At 40.6% G+C, this 20,452-nt stretch overlaps 1 protein-coding gene across 2 annotated transcripts in view; it reads left to right on the top strand.

The window, feature by feature from the left end:
• Nucleotides 1–20,452, top strand: part of lamb2l (laminin, beta 2-like) — a 71,803-nt gene that overhangs the window by 49,521 nt on the left and 1,830 nt on the right. For both annotated transcript variants that reach the window (XM_085392998.1, XM_085392997.1), the window contains exons 15-32: nt 2,332–2,472; nt 4,971–5,132; nt 5,221–5,342; nt 7,896–8,016; nt 8,386–8,578; nt 8,690–8,833; nt 10,535–10,766; nt 10,858–11,021; nt 11,129–11,353; nt 11,458–11,672; nt 11,772–11,868; nt 13,286–13,658; nt 13,740–13,921; nt 14,074–14,321; nt 15,384–15,599; nt 15,677–15,821; nt 15,915–16,122; nt 20,004–20,145. In XM_085392998.1, coding sequence (XP_085249124.1) covers nt 2,332–2,472; nt 4,971–5,132; nt 5,221–5,342; nt 7,896–8,016; nt 8,386–8,578; nt 8,690–8,833; nt 10,535–10,766; nt 10,858–11,021; nt 11,129–11,353; nt 11,458–11,672; nt 11,772–11,868; nt 13,286–13,658; nt 13,740–13,921; nt 14,074–14,321; nt 15,384–15,599; nt 15,677–15,821; nt 15,915–16,122; nt 20,004–20,145 — 3,330 coding nt within the window. The remainder of the gene's footprint in view (nt 1–2,331; nt 2,473–4,970; nt 5,133–5,220; nt 5,343–7,895; nt 8,017–8,385; nt 8,579–8,689; nt 8,834–10,534; nt 10,767–10,857; nt 11,022–11,128; nt 11,354–11,457; nt 11,673–11,771; nt 11,869–13,285; nt 13,659–13,739; nt 13,922–14,073; nt 14,322–15,383; nt 15,600–15,676; nt 15,822–15,914; nt 16,123–20,003; nt 20,146–20,452) is intronic.

The raw sequence follows: 20,452 nt of genomic DNA, 5'->3' as shown, positions 1-20,452 counted from the left end.
CCCCTAATAAAGTTTCCTTTGGGACCTTTTTGTTTGTGTAGAGAACTCCTGTCATATAGTGGGATCTCTGTCACAAAAATTCATTAATTAAATGGACACGACTTTAATTAACAGGCTTTTTTCTTGTTTTAGCAAGAATGTGATACATGACGACTGTATCCATGGAAGTATGTTCACATAGTGTGGCTTTCAGTAATGAGCTGTATGATCCAACATGTTCACTTAGGAAACCTCAAAGGTCACCGATCACTTACAGTATCTCTACGTAAAAGACACACACATCTCAGCAAAAGGTCAGAGTCTCTTCTTCTGCCTGTCTTTTGTATTTTTTGGAAACTGTGTGAGCAAAAGAAAGATTTCACTCACCATCAAGCATCAGTTAATTATCCTTCATCACATTTTTAGCTTTTTATTAAGTTTTTCAATTATCCACAATTGGAAACAATGACCAGAGTAACTGGCTACAACAACAGCTTCTGCTGGTGAAACTGGGAGCCCTGAGTACTTTCCACCCAGACCTGTGTCCTGTTCCTGAGTTTTGACAGAACTTGCAACCGGTTGCAATTTCCGCATGTAAATGGTTCAGCTCTTTATCCTTTCAACCACATCCAAGGGTGCGTGGGAGCTTGCCGAACCAGTCTGCATGTGTTTTGTGGGCTTCAAGAAGGCTGCATTTCTCAGTATGTCCTGTGGAGGAGTGTTTTGGTTTCATAGAACATTGAACTAATTTTTGGGAGCTATCCCAAAATAAACATGGCTGGTGATAAGTCAGCCTCTTTCTCAGTGGAATGGGATTTCACCAGAGCTGCTCTCTGCTACCACTTCTGTTTATTGCTTTTATGGAGAAGAATGAAAAAGATACAGAATTTCTAGGCACAGCCGAGGTGTAGCGGGTGGTGAGTTTGGTGCTCTGAGGAGTTCATCTTTGCTTTTTGCAGATGATGTGGTTCTGTTGCCTTCATTGAGCCATGACTTCCATCTTGCATTGGAAGAGGCTTGGGTTTGTAGTTGAGTGTAAAACGGTTATGATGTGAAGTCTGAGGTGATGGTTCTCAGATGAAAAGGGTGGAGTTTCCACTCCTGGCTCGGAGCAAGTGGCTGCTGTAAGTGGAGGAGTTTATGTATACTCTACATCGAGAGGGCCATTTGAGATACTTGGACCATCTCACTTGGATGCCTCCTGGGCATCTCCTAGGTGAGGTATTTCAGTCATGTCCTAACAGGAGGAGGCCCTGGCATATACCCAGAACACTCTCGAGGGTGTCTTTTGGCTGCTTTGGGAACGCCTCGGCCTCCTGTAAAATAGCTGAAAGAAGTGGCCGAAGAAAGGAAAGTCTCTGCTTAGACTGCTGCCCCTGCAACCCAGACGGATGGACCGGATAGGACCAGACTGATCACCAGACTACAAAAGGGTCCCCCCATCCACCCTGTTTCAACAAGGAGATCTTGTCACTGCGACAAGTCTGTTCCTGTAATCGGCAACTAATTTTACATGCCTATCAGACTCCATTCTTCTTCACATCACTGTTTTTGTTGTTTACCACGTGTTTGTACCCACATTTGTACATTTGTTGTCCACTGTTTCTGTCTTCTGCACTCACCACCTGCTGCCATCCTCCTCATTGTTAATAGACACACAGCATACAATAGTTCCTCCTTTAGCCCTCAGGGCAAGCTGCAACAGTCCTCACTTACAACATCACAGCTGCAGGAATGTAGGGAAAACTTCAGTGACTCAGGAATGTTATGAGAAGAAATGTGAGGCACTAAACAAGTGAAGATATTGCTTGAACAAATAAGGGTTGGTGTCTTTAAGTTGTTAAAGTTGCAGGATGGTGTAGAATAAGCAAGATGTAGTCAAAGTGCTGGATCTCTGTGTAGGCCTTCACAGCTGAAGTAATCCATGACATCGCTAGACCAGATCACAGATACCGACATGTCACAATTTATTATTGCTGTACAACAAACAGCACACACACAAAAACATCTCACATTTTTCTTATCATTGTTTCTCTCTGTTACACCCCAGCAATTTGAGCACAGGAGACGAAACCAAAGTGAAGGTGTTTTGACATGTTTTGCTAAATGTTCTATGCACGAAAGACTCAGATCATTTCATCTCAGTTTGATAACTTTTGATAAAAAACATTTTTTGTTATTTACTTGCTTGTGAAAATTTGTTTGTATTTGTGTGGCGTATATAAATTTGACACTGTTGAAGATGGGATGGTGTTTTTTTGTGTTTTTGTGTGTGGAGAACTAGAAATAAAAATGTTATTTTCCTTAAACAGTCAGTTAAAAGTCAAAACTCTCCTCTTCTCTCCCCTCCAGGGCCAAGTTCGCCAACAAGCAACTAATGACTGTGTTCAGCACCTCAGCAACCAGCTCAGGAGGCACCGGCGGCACCGTAACATTGCCAAGTCGCAGCAACATCAGGCAGCACTGAGACGTATTCGGCAGCTTCAACAAACAGTATGATTTTTGTTTCTTTTATTGACTTATTCATTTAATTTTTGGTTTGTGAAGACCCCTAATAGGAACAGCTCACCACTGTACTATGCAGAGGTGGGACCAAGTCATTGTTTTGCAAGTCTCAAGTAAGTCTCAAGTCTTTATCCTCAAGTCTCAAGTCAAGTCTCAAGTAATGTCAGGCAAGTCAGAGTCGAGTCTCAAGTCACTGGTGTAAAAGTCCGAGTCAAGTCACAAGTCTGAAACTTTGAATTTCAAGTCCTTTCGAGTCTTTAAAAAAAACAAACGAAAAAATAATGTTGCAGTTATATGCTAAATGTAAATATTAGACCATGTAATTTTAAAATCTGTGTTTTTCTCAACACATACAAAATAGTGAACTTAGAAAATATACACAAATTGTGAAATTGCACCTCTTTAAAATGCAGCTCAATTAAACTTAGCTCCAAGAATAATTTTCACCGACAGTTCTGAGATAAGCTGCATGTTATTCTTGGATGCGCTTGTAGGACCAGCTTTAAAATCGCATGACAAAAATATCATACACATTAAAAAAAACTGTATCACCAACCTAGCCTGGAAAACATTTGCTAGTTAGATGAAGTCAGCTATCTCATCTTAGCATATTTATATGCATATTTATAATTATACGGTTCTTGGAGTGAGTGCATACACTCATGAAGTTTAGTAACTTCCGGTCACTGCAACAAGCCCAGGTACAGTTTACCGACGGATGGGTGCAGGACCTTGAAATGCACCGTGTAGAACGAAAGACCATCGTACGTATCATAAGTTTACCAGTCTCACAAATTGTCGTCATAAATACACATTCGTTAACCGTTTATTAATATAACCTTTGAGCTCAACGGTAATTAATTAGTAGTGGAAATAATTTCTGGTAGCATCACAGAAATGTAGCAGTGACAATAATACTGTATGCTGTAATCGTACTGGACAATTAGTGATACAAAAAACCTGTTTTATCCTGTGAATAAAAGTATATGTTTTTGTCAATGTACCATAATAACAGAAGCGAAACGCAATATTGTGTCAGGATAATTTACTATTTATGCACAATAAATAAAGGAGCATAGCGCGGCAATTTCTGTTCAGCGCCAGACTTGCTTGTAACCTATATCACCAATTATGTTAAGAAAAATGACGCATTAACTACAACAGCAGACTGACCTTTGTGTAAATGCTTGGAGCAGACTAACCTGTGAGCTGGAGGGTTCTGGGACGTTATATTTGATCTTTGAATGGCTGCAATCCAGTCGCCTCTTTGTTACTTCGGAAACATGGCTCGAACAATTTCTCTTCAACGACGTAATCCGATAACAACCGATCTCTTTACCCGTCGGCTTCCCGTGGCTGTCATGCGACCGGCTATTGCAGTTAATAATACAACAGCTTCTTGACATTTTTGTGTTTCTTTTTATCGCTGTGTGACTGATTTTAATTGAAAGCCTGCGTGCGCTAGTACCGCTTGCCACGAGTTCCCAGAATCCTTTGCGGTTCTACCCGTGAATGACGTCACATTTTCAATCTCCATATAATATGCATGTTAAATTTTATATTTGGGGTAAAATATCAAGTCTTTTCAAGTAAACCGGTTCAAGTCCAATTCAAGTCCCAAGTCATTGGTGTAAAAGTCCAAGTCAAGTCACAAGTCTTAGAACATTTTTTCAAGTCAAGTCTAAAGTCATAAAATTAATGACTCGAGTCTGACTCGAGTCCAAGTCATGTGACTCGAGTCCACACCTCTGGTGCTATGCCTCTTTATACTGAGGTGTTTCTGTTATTTAGCCTATGCTTACTGATATAAATTGCATGGAAAAATAAAAGAAACAGTCATTATTAGACTACAGCCTCCAATAAGACTCTGCAGTTGTATCAGGAGAGTTAAATAGCAGAGCATTACTAATGTCTACAGTTTTAGGCGTTTGTGGTCATGTGCACGTAGACCACTTTCCAAGTGGACGTCAGTTTGCCTAATTAAAAGCTTAACTGTCAAATCAATGATATCAGCACAAACTAGTCAACCTGAAAAAAGAGTGTGGGGGTAGTGGGTACAAGACCACCAACACTGGGACAGATTAAAGAACAGGAATCCCAAAAGAGTCAAAAACATAATGAAAAAGTATTCTTTATTATTTAATTTTAATATATCAGGTCTTGTATTAACAGATGGTAGAATGGAAGTCAAAACAGAGTTAAAGAAAGAATTACTGTTGGAATAGCAACGTGATAATAATACTGTTGTAATAACACTGATGGGGACACCGGTCAAGATGATTTACATTTATTTGGTAAGCTTTGGTAATTTTGAAAGTTGTTTTATGAGACTTTTTCATTCCACCGACCTTTAATTCAGAGCTGCTGGCAGGAAGTCAGTTATGTCAGTAAGAGGAAACAGAAAATAGCACAAGTATTGCATAAAGTAGAAGTGATAATAGGTCAAAAAGAAAGCCATGCTTTGGTGATGTGTCTTTGTTATTCAGCCGGATGTGAGGACCGTTCATAGAGAGCACACTCTCAGCCATATGGTGACATGGACAGGACCTGGTTTTTCCCGTGTTAAAGATGGCGCTGGTCTGGTTTTCACCATTGATAACATACCCTATCCCATGGAGTATGACATCATGATCCGCTATGAACCTGAGGTGTGTGAGTATGGAGAGAATATGATGTTTTTTGTTTAAAAAAAAAAAGCAAAAATAGAAGTAAAAGCCTTTTTCCTTTTGTGTGTAGTCTACAGAGAACTGGGAGGCTGTTGTTAGTATTACATCTGTAGAATTGCCCTCCAGTCTCCGGTGTGGAAACCTCCTACCTACTGAACAGCTCTACACTGTCACTTTGCCACACCACAACAGGTAACAGGACCTGAATGAATGCATGCGAGTGTGCATGGGGTTTGCATGTAATCCAGAGAGGGAGCCATCACAGCCAGTATGTTTGCAGGATTTGTTCAGGAAAAATTGCATCATTACATTGTTGTAACTGTAACTTGCTCTCAGTCAGGCTTATTCCACTATACCAGGGGTCGGCAACCTGCGGCTCTTTAGTCCTTATAGTGCGGCTCCGCGTGGTTTGGGAAAATAAATTAGTAATAAACAAGTATTTAGCTGAAGTGGATTTTATTTATGTTAGTTCTTTTTTAACTTGTAGTTCTAAATTGGAAGATTATTGTGATATTGAAATATAAAAATAAAATAATATTCTATTATTTTTTCATCGCTCAAAATAAGCGTCACACTCGCGGAAGCCGGTATACCCGCCGAAACGCCGTGCATTTATCCAGACTTTCAACCCCAGGTAGGCCAATTATGGATCTTCGGATCCACATTGTGTCAGCAGCTGTTCTCCACCGTGAACTATGTTAAAACCAAACACCGCTCACGCCTCACAGATGACAGCTTACAGTCACTTCACTGTGCGCAGAGGTTCAGGAGCAGAAGTGCCATTGTAAACATATCACAGCAGACCCGACGATGTTTGCATGAACACGCTTTTCAGCATCTCTTTATTGACCACTTTTCACACACGGTCGCTGTACGCATACAGCCGGCTGTAGCTTTTCAGCTCACAGCCCGACACATACCAACACAACAGCACAGATAGCACGGACGTTAAGGCGGCGAGGCGTGATTGCGGGTGCCGCTCAGGTGCGTCCGCCTCCCCTGCAGCGGCGCAGCAGACCACGCCCTGCCACACACCTTAAACTGGTAAAATACATATTTAGGTAGAATTTTGCAAACATTTATTTTTCTTTTTTGAGCAGCATAGTGCTTTTTTTCCAATTATTTTTTAAAAGCCAGGTCCAAAAGCCCAAAGGCGATATAAGGATGGCGGCTCACAGCAGTTTTTGTTTGCTACATGGATCATTTTAGTTCAGCTGGGTGTCTTTCCTTTTGTTATATTTCTTTAAGAGTTCAAAATATGTTAATTACATAAATAAAATGTAATTTCCTCTGTAGCACTTCATGGATTTCATAAGCAACACACCTTAGTTGTTCACACAGAGCATAAGAGTAAAACACTATATATACACAATGTTATATTCATTTTAGATGTCAAAAAGTATTTGCGGCTCCCAGTGTTTTCTTTTGCGTGGAAACCAGGTCCAAATGGCTCTTTGGACGTTAAAGGTTGCTGACCCCTGCACTTTACCCTCCTGCAGTTTTTGGGACAGTAAGTTTCAGGACTCTAATAAGCAACCATCACTTTAGAAATAAACAGCAGCACAGAGCGCCCACTCATTGATAAAATAATTAACCGCAATTAAAATTGTTTATTTTCCAACACTGTGCGCTAAATCACCAGATTAACAATTTTCTGTCATTTTTACAGCTATGTTGCATTTTACTGGTATATTTTTATAATCTTTATAGACTTTATCACCATTTGATAACATCTCTGTAGTGGGTGACACTCGCAGGGATCATTTTCTGTGGGATAAAATTTATATTCCTTTGGAGGAAGGTCAGCACTTTAGACTGATGACTGCAGAGTCAAAGTCATAATTCTTCATTTATTTGTATAGAGAAACAGAGGAAACATAAACAGGGTATAAGTTAAAATGCTCAAAACTGAAATGGTTTAGCTTTTCTGCTGAAAAGCATTTCAGAGTTTTAACTCATCTGGAACTAAGACCCTGCCCGGATCTGGCACTTCAACCGGAGCATATCACAGCTTCCTTTCTCTCCCGCAGTGGATCTGTCAGCTAAAACCAATTAGTAAAGTGAGACCAAAACACAGACGCAGGAGTTACAGCAAATATGGGTAGCTCAAGTCAACCCTGGTATAAAATGCTTGTTCTAAAAAACAACAGGAAGCAAACTGGCATGGTACTGTTCTGTAGTTTACTTTCATATTGGGTGTTTTCTAGTCACTAAAAGCTGTTTTAACTGCACAGCACTAAGCCCTGTTATTGATCTCATTTGCCATGCTGTTTTCAGAGAGAACCACATTTATAAAACCAAGGCTCACACTGTGTTATTTTGATTAGCATCTATCTCTCTCCCTCATGCTCTCTCATCAAATCTGCAAATTTCTTACATTGTTTTCTAATTTTCTGCTTTTAAAAGTCTTTGCTTAGAAATTAACACATTGTTAGTGTTAGTCACCAGAACTTTCTACTCCTGTCAGTGCATTTATTGTGATTGTGACCCAATGCTAATTTGTCCTACTTAGTAGATTTGACTCTAAAACTTCATATGCTGTCATAATAACTTCAAGGCACAAATATGCCGACATAGCTGGACCTTTGTGAATGTGCCTGTGAATGACAACCACGATTTGTCACTTCACAGGCTTTGTTAATGTTGCCTCTCCACACATGAAATGAGAGTGGAAAGTAAAAGTAAGATAAAGTATAAAATATATCTATCATTACATGTTCTTTCATGTTCAATGTGTTCTTACAGATACATCCAGATGCCCAGACCATTTTGTTTTGAGCCCAGCAATCGTTACGTGGTTACAATCAGGTTCCAGCGTCATGGCGCCACACACAGACATCTCACTGCCTTCATTCTTATTGACTCGGTGAGCTAAGACTGGAAGCCTTCCCCTTTCATTATGCCCTTCTCATTCAGAAGTGCTGGAAGTTGACATCACCATGGCTTAGTGGGCTTTGGCTGTGCTTTTACTAGTATGGCTGTTAAGTCTGAACATGGTCCAATTGAGCTGCAGCAGTGGGTGGCCTGTGGGGGTGTTGCTTGGTGTTTTGCACCATCACATTTCCCCCTAGTGGTGGGACAATCCAATTGCAGTAACAGAAGTTGCGAAATGATTGTACATATAATAATAATAATAATATACATTTTGATTTAAGAACTTAAGATCATTTTCTTATCATTCCTGTTTACATTAATTGATGTAGCTGTCTCAAAGCTTTCTTTTTTCGCCCAATAGCTGGTATTGATCCCTAAATACATGGAGCTTCCTGGGTTTCAAGGTAACACACCAGAGTCAGAGCAGCGTCAGGAGGAGATGATCCACTACATGTGTCTTGATTCCTTTATGATCACTCCGATGCCTGCACTGGCTGAGATGTGCTCTAAACTCATCTGCAGTATTTCTTCCATTATTCACGACGGTGCCCTGCGTAAGTAGACACAAAAACACGAGGATGACAAATCCATTCAAACTCAGCACTGTTTTAAATGATAAACATTTCCTTTTGTGTATTCCATTTATTCATATCTGCTGTATCCAGCCTGTGAGTGTGACCCTCAGGGCTCCCTCAGCGGTGAGTGTGACGTAGTGGGAGGTCAGTGCCGTTGTAAACCCAACGTGATTGGCAGGCGCTGTGACCAGTGTGCCCCGGGGACCTACGGCTTCGGTGTGAGCGGCTGCACTGGTGAGTCTGCCCACTGATCAGCTCAGTCTGTCATATAGTTCTGTTTATAAAACTGTGATTTCACACAATAATCTACAGCACAATAAATCACTTTATAGTGTTGTAGGTTTAACTTGAAATTACATAGATTTTAAACTTTACAAACTCTAAACATGTTTTACTTTGAAAGCTGAAACCTGAATCCTCTTATTTACAAAAGTCTTCAGTCCCCTCTCTAAATATATATACATTCTTGAGCTACTTGCTCATGAGCGTTCTCTTGGTTTCAGTCTTTTCTGATTTTCACTGTGAGCAGCTGTCTGTGCACTTGTAGCCTGATGCTGAAATGATAACTGTTAATTCATTTCTACCTAAAAATACACAACAAATTTCTGCAGCACGGTGAGGTTTGTAAGAGCAGCAAGAACTGCGCAACAAGCTTGTTCATTTGATTTGGGAGTTCAAGGTCATCCTCTTCAAGTGATTTTACACAAGCGATCCTTGGGGACCTGAGACACCACACAAAACTCACTGACATTCGCAGACCTAAAATGACGACTGTTAAATAATCACTGGCAGTATGAAGTGGGCAGGTCCTAAAGTTTAAAGTTTCACAACTTCTAAGGATACCACTGATTAACACAGGGGTGGGCAAAGTCCACGAGGGCCGGTGTCCCTGCAGGTTTTAGATGTGTCCTCAAACCAACACAGCTGATTTAAATGGCTAAATTAGCTCCTCACCATGTCCTGAAGTTCTCCAGAGGCCTGGTAACGAACTAATCATGTGATTCAGGTGTGTTGACCCAAGGTGAGATCTAAAACCTGCAGGGACACCGGCCCTCGGCCCTCGTGGACTGAGATTGCCCACCCCTGGATTAACATATAGCAGAGTGTTAAGTGCATTACAGAGTTACCTAGGCAACCAGAGCCCAGAATGTTCCCTATAGTTCGATGACATTATAAATCGCTTCGTGTGTGAATGCCCTTTATATACTTTTACTTGTAGAAATAGAGCCAGGAAAGGTGTTTTTTCTCTGTAACTATAAAGCACTGTCTAAGAAAATCATTTTGAAGGTCAGATGCATTCAGTGGCTGTTTCCTAACTTCTGTTTCAGCTGTAATTTTCTTTTATTTTCTTTTTCCCTGCTCATGAGCTGTTTTGCAAAATAAACATTGTCATAAATCCATTTATTACTCAGGCTCGTTTTCCCCGTCAGGGAGAAATACAATCACCCTGACATGGTTTTGTTGGTTTTACTGACATTGTGTTCGAGGCCATGTGCACAAACGCACACCTAGAATGAATTGTAGGTTAAATGATGAGACATGTAGACATGAAATATGTAAATCACATGTGCGACTGTAAAAATGGGCTCACATACTCTGTTCTGTATTAACGAAGCTACTTATTTAACTTGCTGTTTTCTTTCTTTTAGGAGATACAAATCAGGGCCATTTAGAATAATAATAATGATCATAAGTTTTCTAAGCAAGATTAAATGTTCAACATAAAGCAAATCAGAGAAAAGCTTATAAAGTGACACATTTGCTCGTTCTAATGGGAAAAAGAAGAAACTTTAAAGAGTCGGTTTATACACACACGTTCATGTAAATATGAGTGTGACTCATTGGTAAGGCAGCTGTATTTTTAAATATATATAAATATATATATTCATGTTTGGGGGAAAAACAAAATATAACCCTCTAAACTCCCCTACCCAGCCTGTGACTGCCACTCCGACGGCTCATTGAGCCACCAGTGTGACCCAGTTACAGGCCAGTGTCAGTGCAGACAAGGAGCCACAGGGCGGCAGTGCTCTGACTGTCAGCCGGGCCAGTGGGGCTTCCCCAGCTGCACCCCCTGTCAGTGTAACGGCCATGCAGACCTCTGCGATCCCCGCACGGGAGAATGCCGAGGCTGCAGGGACTTCACAGCAGGACATCTCTGTGAGCGGTAAGGAAAATTCAGTGCCACACTTCACACTTCAGCTCCTTTGTCCGAGTGATCAAATTGAAAGCAAATCTTTTATCTCATTTTGTTCCAGTTGCATGGACACGTTCTTTGGAAACCCAGCACTTGGATCAGGGCAGCACTGCCGGCCCTGCCCCTGCCCAAATAACCCCAACTCCGATAACTTCAATGCGTTATCTTGTCAGGTTGACCACACCTCTGATCAGATCATGTGTAACTGCAAACAGGGCTACATGGGTGAGCGCTGGTTCATACTGGTTCATTCATCCATGTTTGACTGACAGCACTGTGCTGTCAAGTAAATGAAAACGACTTGTATCTTTATTCCAACTTTTCTCTCGTAGGTCTTCGGTGTGACCAGTGTGCCCCTGGTTACTATGGTAACCCTGAGCAACCTGGCGGACAGTGCTTTCCATGTGAGTGCAACGGCAACATAGACACCCAGGATCCTGAGTCATGTGATCCCAGGACTGGCGAGTGCATCAAGTGCCTGTACCACACTGACGGCCCGTCTTGCGCCCAGTGTCAAATCGGTTACTATGGCAACGCTTTGGCCCACGATTGCAGACGTGAGTGATGACAAAGTCACTGGATTACATAATCTTTAAAAAAAACAAAAACGTGGGTGTGTGATTTATGTTTTTTTTCTCTGCACACCTGTTCCTGTTCTTAGGCTGTACCTGTGTGACTGCTGGTACCCTACAGTCTGCTTGCAGCGATGGACACTGTGACTGTGATCGGCAGACTGGAGCCTGTCTCTGCAGGGAGCATGTGGTAGGCCATAACTGTGACCAGTGTGCACCTAACTACTGGAACTTCGGTCAGGATCAGGGCTGTGAGCCGTGTAATTGCAACTCGCAGCACGCTCTGGGAACTCACTGCAACATGGTGAGGATGATTGCAAGCTTCTGTCTAAAGAGGGCCTCAGATGTGCTTTTTGATATGCTTGTTGTGTACCTGTATTGGACCAGTTTGTGTGCTCTTCAGTTCACAGGCCAGTGTCACTGTCATTCAGGCTTTGGAGGTAAACAATGCACCGAGTGTGAGCTGTTCCACTGGGGAGATCCACGGGAGCAGTGCCACGGTAAATCACACTGTGACTTTTATGAACGCCATGTAACGTCTTACATCACAGGTGGTTTTTTCTGAGCATGATGAGTGTGAACAATAATAATTCATAATCATTCAATGAAGAATATAATACATTTGTGTTCCACACATTGCTTTCAGATTAAATGGGATCAAAACAAATTGCTGCTAAATTACTAAATTGACAGTCAGATTTAAAATCACCCTCTTCAAAAAATAGGCGGCCAGTTTCACAAAGTCACCCGTGATGGGCTATAATTTATTTGCACAAAGATCGCGTGAAACCACTTCAACATTTCAGACTAGGTTGCCACAACAGTTAGAGTAAATACCAAACATTACGACAGATTACAAGTTTGAAATGCAGCATGAAATATAAACTCTATAGCTTACCCAGGAGACACAATACATAGGGACATGTTACACCAGTAACATCAGTGATCCACTCTTTACCAAGAAATATATTAATCAAACAGTTAAATTAGTCCTTCAAACATTTCGGCTTCTGTAACCAGAGCTGAGTATTTTGGTGTGTTTGGTTGTTTGTTCTTAAATGTGTTTTTTAAAAATCTTGTTTTACACTAAATTCATACTTACTTATTATCCTCAAGAGCCGATGCTTTGTGCAACGTCTGGATTTTAGGGATCTGTTTCACCTGTGCTGGTTAGATCTACAGCTTGGTCAGCATCTGCGGTTATGTCTGAAAGTTTCTGGACAGTTGTGTTTGTTTCCAGCTGTGACTCAGTACACCTCAATGCAGGTTTGAAAACAAAAGAAAAGATGCCATTACATTGCAGACTGTCATTTCATTTCAAGACAATAATCAATAATATTGTGCTAACCTTTGAAAGGATACACCTTAAACCACCTGGAAAGCATTTCTTCCTCACATCACCCCGCAGTCATTCGCGACTTTTGTCTTCCTTGGATATTTGGGTCTTTTCATGTTGATGTGCTCACCGGCGTATTCTTCTTTTCTCAAGTAGTGTTCAAACTCTCGCTGTTTGATGGATTTACGTTGCATTTTTGCACCCGAACAATCATGTGGCAAGAAAGAAACAACTCCCACTTATCCATGAAACAACTTTTGAGATTTTCCGCATCTGAAAATAGGGGACTGTGTATTTAAAAAAAAAAAAAAACCTCAATGGTTAAAATATTATTGTTCAACACGATGAATTTAACCTGACAGTTGCTTCTTTATCGAAGTATTTTGTAGAGAGTGCTTTATAATAAGATGTCATCTTAGGACTGGTTTTATTTTATTTCTTTTCTTTTCTCCAGTGCTCTTCTTTATGATTATTCCCAGTTTTGCTTTAATATAACCTAAATGCAGTATTTAGTGATATGAGGTGTGGTTACAAGTATTTTATTTAGAGGTTCTGTTTATTTCTCTCTCTCCTCTACTTAGAATGCAACTGTAACCCAGAGGGCACAGAGATTGCCCAGTGTGACAGATTAACGGGTGCGTGTGAATGCCGGGAAGGAGCCGCGGGACTGCAGTGCAACCAGTGCGCTCGTGGTTTCACCGGCATCTTCCCAAAATGCATCCAGTGTCACCCGTGCTTCCAGCTCTGGGATGACGCCCTGTGCCAGATTAGAAGGGACCTGGATCACATCCAGTCCAGAGTGCAGGAGATCCTGAAGGGTGGCATCACACCGGGAGCTGGGGACGCACGCATCAAAGAACTGGAAGGGAAGCTGAAGCAGGTGAAGGATCTGATCATTACGCAGGACAGGGACAGGGTCTACCAGCTCATTGGCCAGAGCATCGATGACCTCAGGTGAGGAAATAGCAGCATGTCGTTTGGTGTTTCTCATCAGCTACTTTATTATATTTTAAGAACATCCTGTATGTGTTTCAGGGCTGAGATTGCCCTCACTGATGGGCGTCTGATGGCCATGGGCCAAGAGCTGAATACGACAGCAGAAACAGACAGGGCACTCCGACACACGCTGGATAACATGGAAAAAGAGCTGCGGGACCTCAACACCACTGTGACTGACAAACAGAAGCTGCTTGAACTGTTCGGCTCAGGGTTTGCAGGTAATTTGTTGCCATCAGAGGCACAAATGAAAACCTTGAACATGTCACATGAAGCCTCGCTGCTGTAAATACAGGAAGCAGACTAAATCCATATCCAGTAGCAGAGTAGGTTTTATACGTTGCTTTTAAAAAGCTGCTGGTGTCTCTCACAGATCAGTTTGAGAAAGTGAAGCAGTACTATCAGGAATCGCTGCAGGCTGAGATGAAATGCAACGCTTCAGTGTTTGGTCCTATGAGTCCTGTGGAAGAGTCAAATAAGACCAGAGCGCGCACAGAAGACCTGCTGGATGAAATTGAAAACAGCATTAACCGTAATGTGGCTGCTCACAACAAGTCACTCAGCGACCTACAAAAACAAGCTCACGACCTCCATAAACAGGTCAATCAGCTGAGCGACCAGGTAAGCAGTGTGCTATAATAAAAAAATGTATGTTGGGTTAGGGTTATGTATGTACCCTAACCATGACCTCAACTAGATTAGACAACATTCATTGAAAGAGAATGGCAAGTGGAATAAGCGTAGATCTAAGCCTCAGAATTTGGAGTAGGGAAGGCCTCAGCGAGGAGTACTTTCAGGAGACTGTATAAGGTGACAATTCTGAACTCCAGATACGTTTTCTCTAATTAAAAGAATCCATGCCAGAAAAAGAAACTTGTTCTGTCATTCTGAGGTAGAAAAACTGACAAAGTGAAAATGAGATTAAAGCTTAGGCATTAGGCATCTAATATTGTAAATTCATAAAAAGTGGAGTTTTCTTAATAATATCAACATGTTCTACCTGTTAAAAAAAGAGAAGTTTACTCAAAAAAAAAGGAAAAAACCTCACTGATGTGTTTTTAAACATGCAACATGCCAAGTTTGTTTATGAACATTGTGAAACATCTGCAAAAAACAGTGTTGGAATTTTATGCTGGCAGTGACATCTAGTGGAAAAGCCAAATCAGCTCATGATTAAAGGATTAAGTAGAAATTGAAAATGGTTTTCCATCACTGATTGGTGAGTATGTTTTAATTGTGACAGTCCCTGATGTGCAAACGTAGCAGCAGTGGGGGGTTTTTTTTCAGAGCCTTAAAAACATTATTTAAAATACATGGCATTTTGTCATGTATCCTATTTTTACAAATTAGATCGCACACACACATTATGATGTCACTGCATTTCTTTGCTGATGGTAGTCTGCAAATTAAGGTATTTATTTGCAGGCTTTTAAGAAAATTAAGATATTTCCAGTGAGTCTGAGAATGCTGACACACGTCTGTTGTCTCCACTGACAACTATAGAGTGAAGCTGTCTACTTGCACTGTATTTTTGTTTGTTTATTAAGAGTATCTTGCAGTAGGGAAATTAAAATATTTGGTTTTTATATTTTTATATTGATAACAAAACTGCATTTAAGTCTTGCTGTCCAGCGTTGAAGTCTTATCCCACTAACTCAGTCAGTGCATGGTGCCATCTTTAAGGTGTGTGGCGGTCACAGCAATAACAGCGTCAATGGCAGTTGCCCAGACAGTCAGTGTGGTGGTGCCGGCTGCCATGACAATCAGGGAAACCATGTATGTGGAGGAGTGGGATGCAGCGGGACTGTGGGCACATCTGTAGCTGCGCTGAATGACACCAGGAACGTTACAGACAGTCTGAACACTGCCAGTAAGGAGCTGCAGAAAGTCTCCAAAAAGGTGCTCGCAGTATCCGTAGTTTAGCCTCATATGAGTGAAATATTTCTTTGATCTGACTCTTGATTTCTTGTGTCCAGCTCCAGGACATAGCTGCTATGACACAAAAACTGAAGAACCAGACGATAAACACGCTGGAAAAAGCCAACAAGTTGAGCAAGGAGCTTAAAGAAAGCAATAAGAACCTGACAGAGTTCATTGAGAAAATTAAAAACTTTCTCACTGGTATGTGGATGATATTGCTTCAATGTCTAAATGTAACTTGATGCTTCCTGCATTTGCACTCCTTTTGTCCCTGTCCTCTCTTGTACTGCCCAGAGGAGGGAGCCGACCCAGAGAGCATAGAGAAAGTGGCTCAGGAGGTCTTGTCGATCACACTGCCACTGAACAGGACCGTTCTGGACAAAATGATCGCGCAGATAAAGGAAAGTCTTTCCAACATCAGCAATATTGAGGGGATTGTAAATCAAACCACACTGCACACCACTAAAGTCAAGGAGCTTCTTGACGCAGCTAAAGAGGCCAAGTGAGTTATCATTTTTGTTTTGTTTTGAAATTAAGGACCACATTTCCCATAAGCCAGCTTGCTGAAAGTTAAACTGTGACTGCATATAAAAGATGAATGTTGCCTTCAGCAGAAGGCAGTTAAGATTCCCGCTGGACCACGAGAAACAGACTGTTGTAGGGGGCTGCACCAATAAGCTGAAGGCTGCTCAGTATTTCAAATTGATTAATTTGATCTCTTTATATGCTTATTGGTGCCCCCCTCTACAACAGCCCTCTAAAACTCTCCTGCTCCTGCCACCCCTGCTCCAAGGCTATGTTTGTTACACCTGCATTCTGTGGCTACACTATTATCATCCATACCCTACAACATGAATTTTGGTTTCGGATATTGTCTTTCTTGTTGTTATTAAAGTTCAAATAGGATATCCACACATCTATCCTTTTTCCTTGGGTTCAGCTGGCACCTATGGAACGCCAGGACTGCCATAATGAATTAATTAAATACACCATTAAATAATTAATTAAATGTGGCAATAATTAATTAAAATTGGAATTAATTAATTAAATAAATAGTTATGACACATGTAATTAATTAATTATTGACACATTTAATTAATTATTTATGTATTTCACATTTTAATTAATTATTGACACATGTAATTAATTAATTATTGACACATTTAATTAATTATTTATGTATTTCACATTTTAATTAATTATTGACACATTTAATTAATTATTGACACATTTAATTAATTATTTAATGATATATTTATTTATTTCATTTTGGCAGTCCTGACGCCTGGCTCTCGTCATGAAATAATTTTATCTGTCAGCCTCACCCATCAAACTCAGGGGGCGGGGTTAACGCTGCCCATGCAGCTTCTCTAACATTTGATTGGTTGCCGTGCAAAGTAAGTCAAAACAGGTCGATCCTAGAAAATCGATTGCTTGTGTAGACTTGGGGCAGCCAGTTATCCCAGAATGCAGATCAAATCACAAGCAGCAATGGTGGTGGTGTAGTTTTAAAATACCCCGTTTTTCTGTCACCAGCTACACTTTTAACAGTGTTTTAGCCGCGAATGTCGCGACGTATGTCTGGTCAGGTTGTCAACATAGAACATGTTTGCAAAAGTGCTCAGATGTTTTCAGAGATTTCACTAGCTCTGCTAACAGTTAGCATGCAGAGTGCACCGAGGGGGTTACGTTAACCGGTTTGTTTACATATTCCACTCTCCGTGTTCCACATGTTGCATTCGCAGATTCTCATTTTCACCGAACGATCGTCTCTTTCCGCCTGGTCTTGTGTCTCTGTGCTTCTGTAACATAAAGAACGAGCTGACATTTTTCTCACGAAACCAGCGATCAGCTCAGCAGACCCTCAGTTTACCTGCATGCATCCTCCTCCTCATCTGTCAGCTGTTTAACACCTGCTGCTAATTCAAGAAACACGCCTAGTTACCTGGTGATAGTCACAGTTTAACTGGGCAGCCGGTGCTCGATATAACGCAATGTCAGCGCATTTTTCTGCACAAGATAAGTAAATATAGTATTTTCCCCGAGCGCAGAGCTGCTGGAGCTCGTTTCCTTACAGAGCACTTTATAGGCGAACAGCTTTATCAGCGGCTGATGTCCAATCACCGGCACACAGCTTTCAAACCTCAGCTGAGTTTTAGCTCTCAGTGGTTAAACGCTGGACTTCATTCACTCAGGTTCTGTCTGTCGGGTCACGTTTACTTCGCTGTTTTATTTACAACTGAGCAAATCGGTTTGGCTGAGGTTAAAGTTACGTTTCATAACTGCATAGTTTCACAGACGTTTAATGGTTCACTGGCACATGTGTTAGACTGAACTATCATCTAAATATCATCTGTTTTTTAATAGTTATTCAACTGTATTCTAAGCACCAGCTGTCTGTTAGAATGTGATTTTTTTTCTCTCTCTGTTGGCAGAGGTATAAAAATGCGCAGGAAAATCTGACGTGCATGGCGAACTTCACCGACGATATTTAGGGAGGAATAAACACACATCAAACATAAATGAACCATTTGTCTGTCTCCATAATTGAGAGAATTTTCTCTTCTTATGTCAACACTCTCTCTCTTTTTTTTTCTTTTTTTTTGCTTTTTCGGTCATGTTATGTTTACCTGTCAAAGGCTTGTTACAAACTATGAAACACATCGTGCAGACTTCTGGATGTTAGAAGAAAACTAATACTGCTCATGAATGAGACTAAAGGCAGGAAGGTGTCCTTTAAAACTAAACATGTTAATAGGACCTCCCTGTTTATATCATAGTTTATGATATAGCACGTGTATTTCAGTAATAGCCTGCTGAGGCCACTATACGTGCTGGCCTCATATCAAATGTGAAGGCAGACTGAGTCTATGTTTGACGTTTTTTATATCTAATCTTCCTTTTCAAACATTTAAACAGCAGCGAGTCTGCAGCTGAGGGAATACAAATTCAAATTGTCGGAACAGGTTTGCTCGTTTCTTGGATTCATTTGGTGATAAATGTATAACTGTTATTCTAATCTGCTGCTGAGTCTCTTACACTTTTCTTTATGCTGTATATTTTCACGTCTCTGGAATAGTTGGCAGTTAGATAGTCAGCTGGGAAACTTTGTGTTAACTCATGGAGCTGAGGATATCGTGGATATGCTGACCTCGCTGCGTGGTGTACAGAGCGAGGTCAGCATGATTAATATTCACAATAAAAATATTAGCCGAACATCATGAAGTCTGTATGTGTTTCATAGTGTCGAACAACCTTTGTACAGTTAAAGCCAGCAGTTACTACATGACGGAAACACCAACGTTATCTCTTTTATGTGTTTATACACAGGTCACGCTGATTACTGAACAAAAACCCAAAGATCAGATGTTAAACAGATTTATTTGCTCTCTCTCCTCCTTAAACATGTTTTTAATGTTAGTTATAATTCAGAATTGGCGACTGAAACACGTAGGACACATAAGAACATCAGGAAATAAAACATCGATAAATATAACCTCAGTAAAAGAAGTCAGCGGGGGTTACTACAGCTGTGTACCGGGGCCTGCGCTTTGTCGGTGGGATTGCTTGCGAGGCGAGCGGGTCTATCCCACGCTTTGCCGTGAGACTGGGCAGACATCTCCGAAATCATCGAAACACTTTTGCAAAGAGGCTGTATCTTGACAAACCGACCAGACACATGAAGATTAAACCACTACATTCTCGGCTAAAAAAATATTAAAACGGTATTTGGTAACACACAAACAGGGTTTTTCAAAGCTCAGTTCTGTTAGCTTCCACATGCCGGTTGTTGTGTGCTAGAAACAATGGCCACCAGGCCAAAGCAATGGTTTTGACTCGATCAGCGTTAACCCCGCCCCCTGAGTTTGATGGGTGAGGCTGACAGATAAAATTATTTCATGATGAGAGCCAGGCGTCAGGACTGCCAAAATGAAATAAATAAATATATCATTAAATAATTAATTAAATGTGTCAATAATTAATGAAATGTGTCAATAATTAATTAAAATGTGAAATACATAAATAATTAATTAAATGTGTCAATAATTAATTAATTACATGTGTCAATAATTAATTAAAATGTGAAATACATAAATAATTAATTAAATGTGTCAATAATTAATTAATTACATGTGTCATAACTATTTATTTAATTAATTAATTCCAATTTTAATTAATTATTGCCACATTTAATTAATTATTTAATGGTGTATTTAATTAATTCATTATGGCAGTCCTGGCGTTCCATAGGCACCAGGCAAACCATGGCATTAATAGGCTGTGTATAATTAAGCCTTATTAAATGCACTGAACATGCATTTATTAAGCAGAGCTGTAGGAAAAAGGTTTTCTCTCTGACTAATTTTTGGTGCTATTGTGCAGGAGGCGAGCAGAGGAAGTGAAAGACATGACCAATATTACCAAGGAGGCGTTAAAAGCATCTGGAAAGGCCATAGAGAAAGCACAGGCTGCCCTGAAAGAAGCCCACAACAACCTGAACAGCACAAGAAACGCTACTGCTGAGGTACAGAATCTTGGAACATGTAAATTTACAGGTTTCACATATTTTCTGTAATCTACCTCCCCAATGAGCACTTTTGTTCATTTCACTTCAGTTTTATTTATATAGCCCAAAATCACAAAAACAGTTGCATTAAGGTGCTTTTATATGGTAAGGTAAAAATACAATAATAGAGGGAAAACCTCATCAGACGACTTATGATGAAGCATGTGGTGACAGTGGGAAGGAAAAACTCCCTTTTAACGGTAAAGCTCCAGTAGAACAAATGACTGGTTGGGGTGAGCGGTGGGATACAGGAAAAAAGGCACAA

The sequence above is a fragment of the Rhamphochromis longiceps genome, linkage group LG20 (assembly GCF_057381845.1).
Source record: "Rhamphochromis longiceps isolate RC_006_pf linkage group LG20, R_longiceps_female_GT1.1, whole genome shotgun sequence".
NCBI lineage: Eukaryota > Metazoa > Chordata > Actinopteri > Cichliformes > Cichlidae > Rhamphochromis > Rhamphochromis longiceps.
Note: the sequence above shows the minus strand (reverse complement) of the source record. Positions and strands in the feature narration are given on the sequence as shown.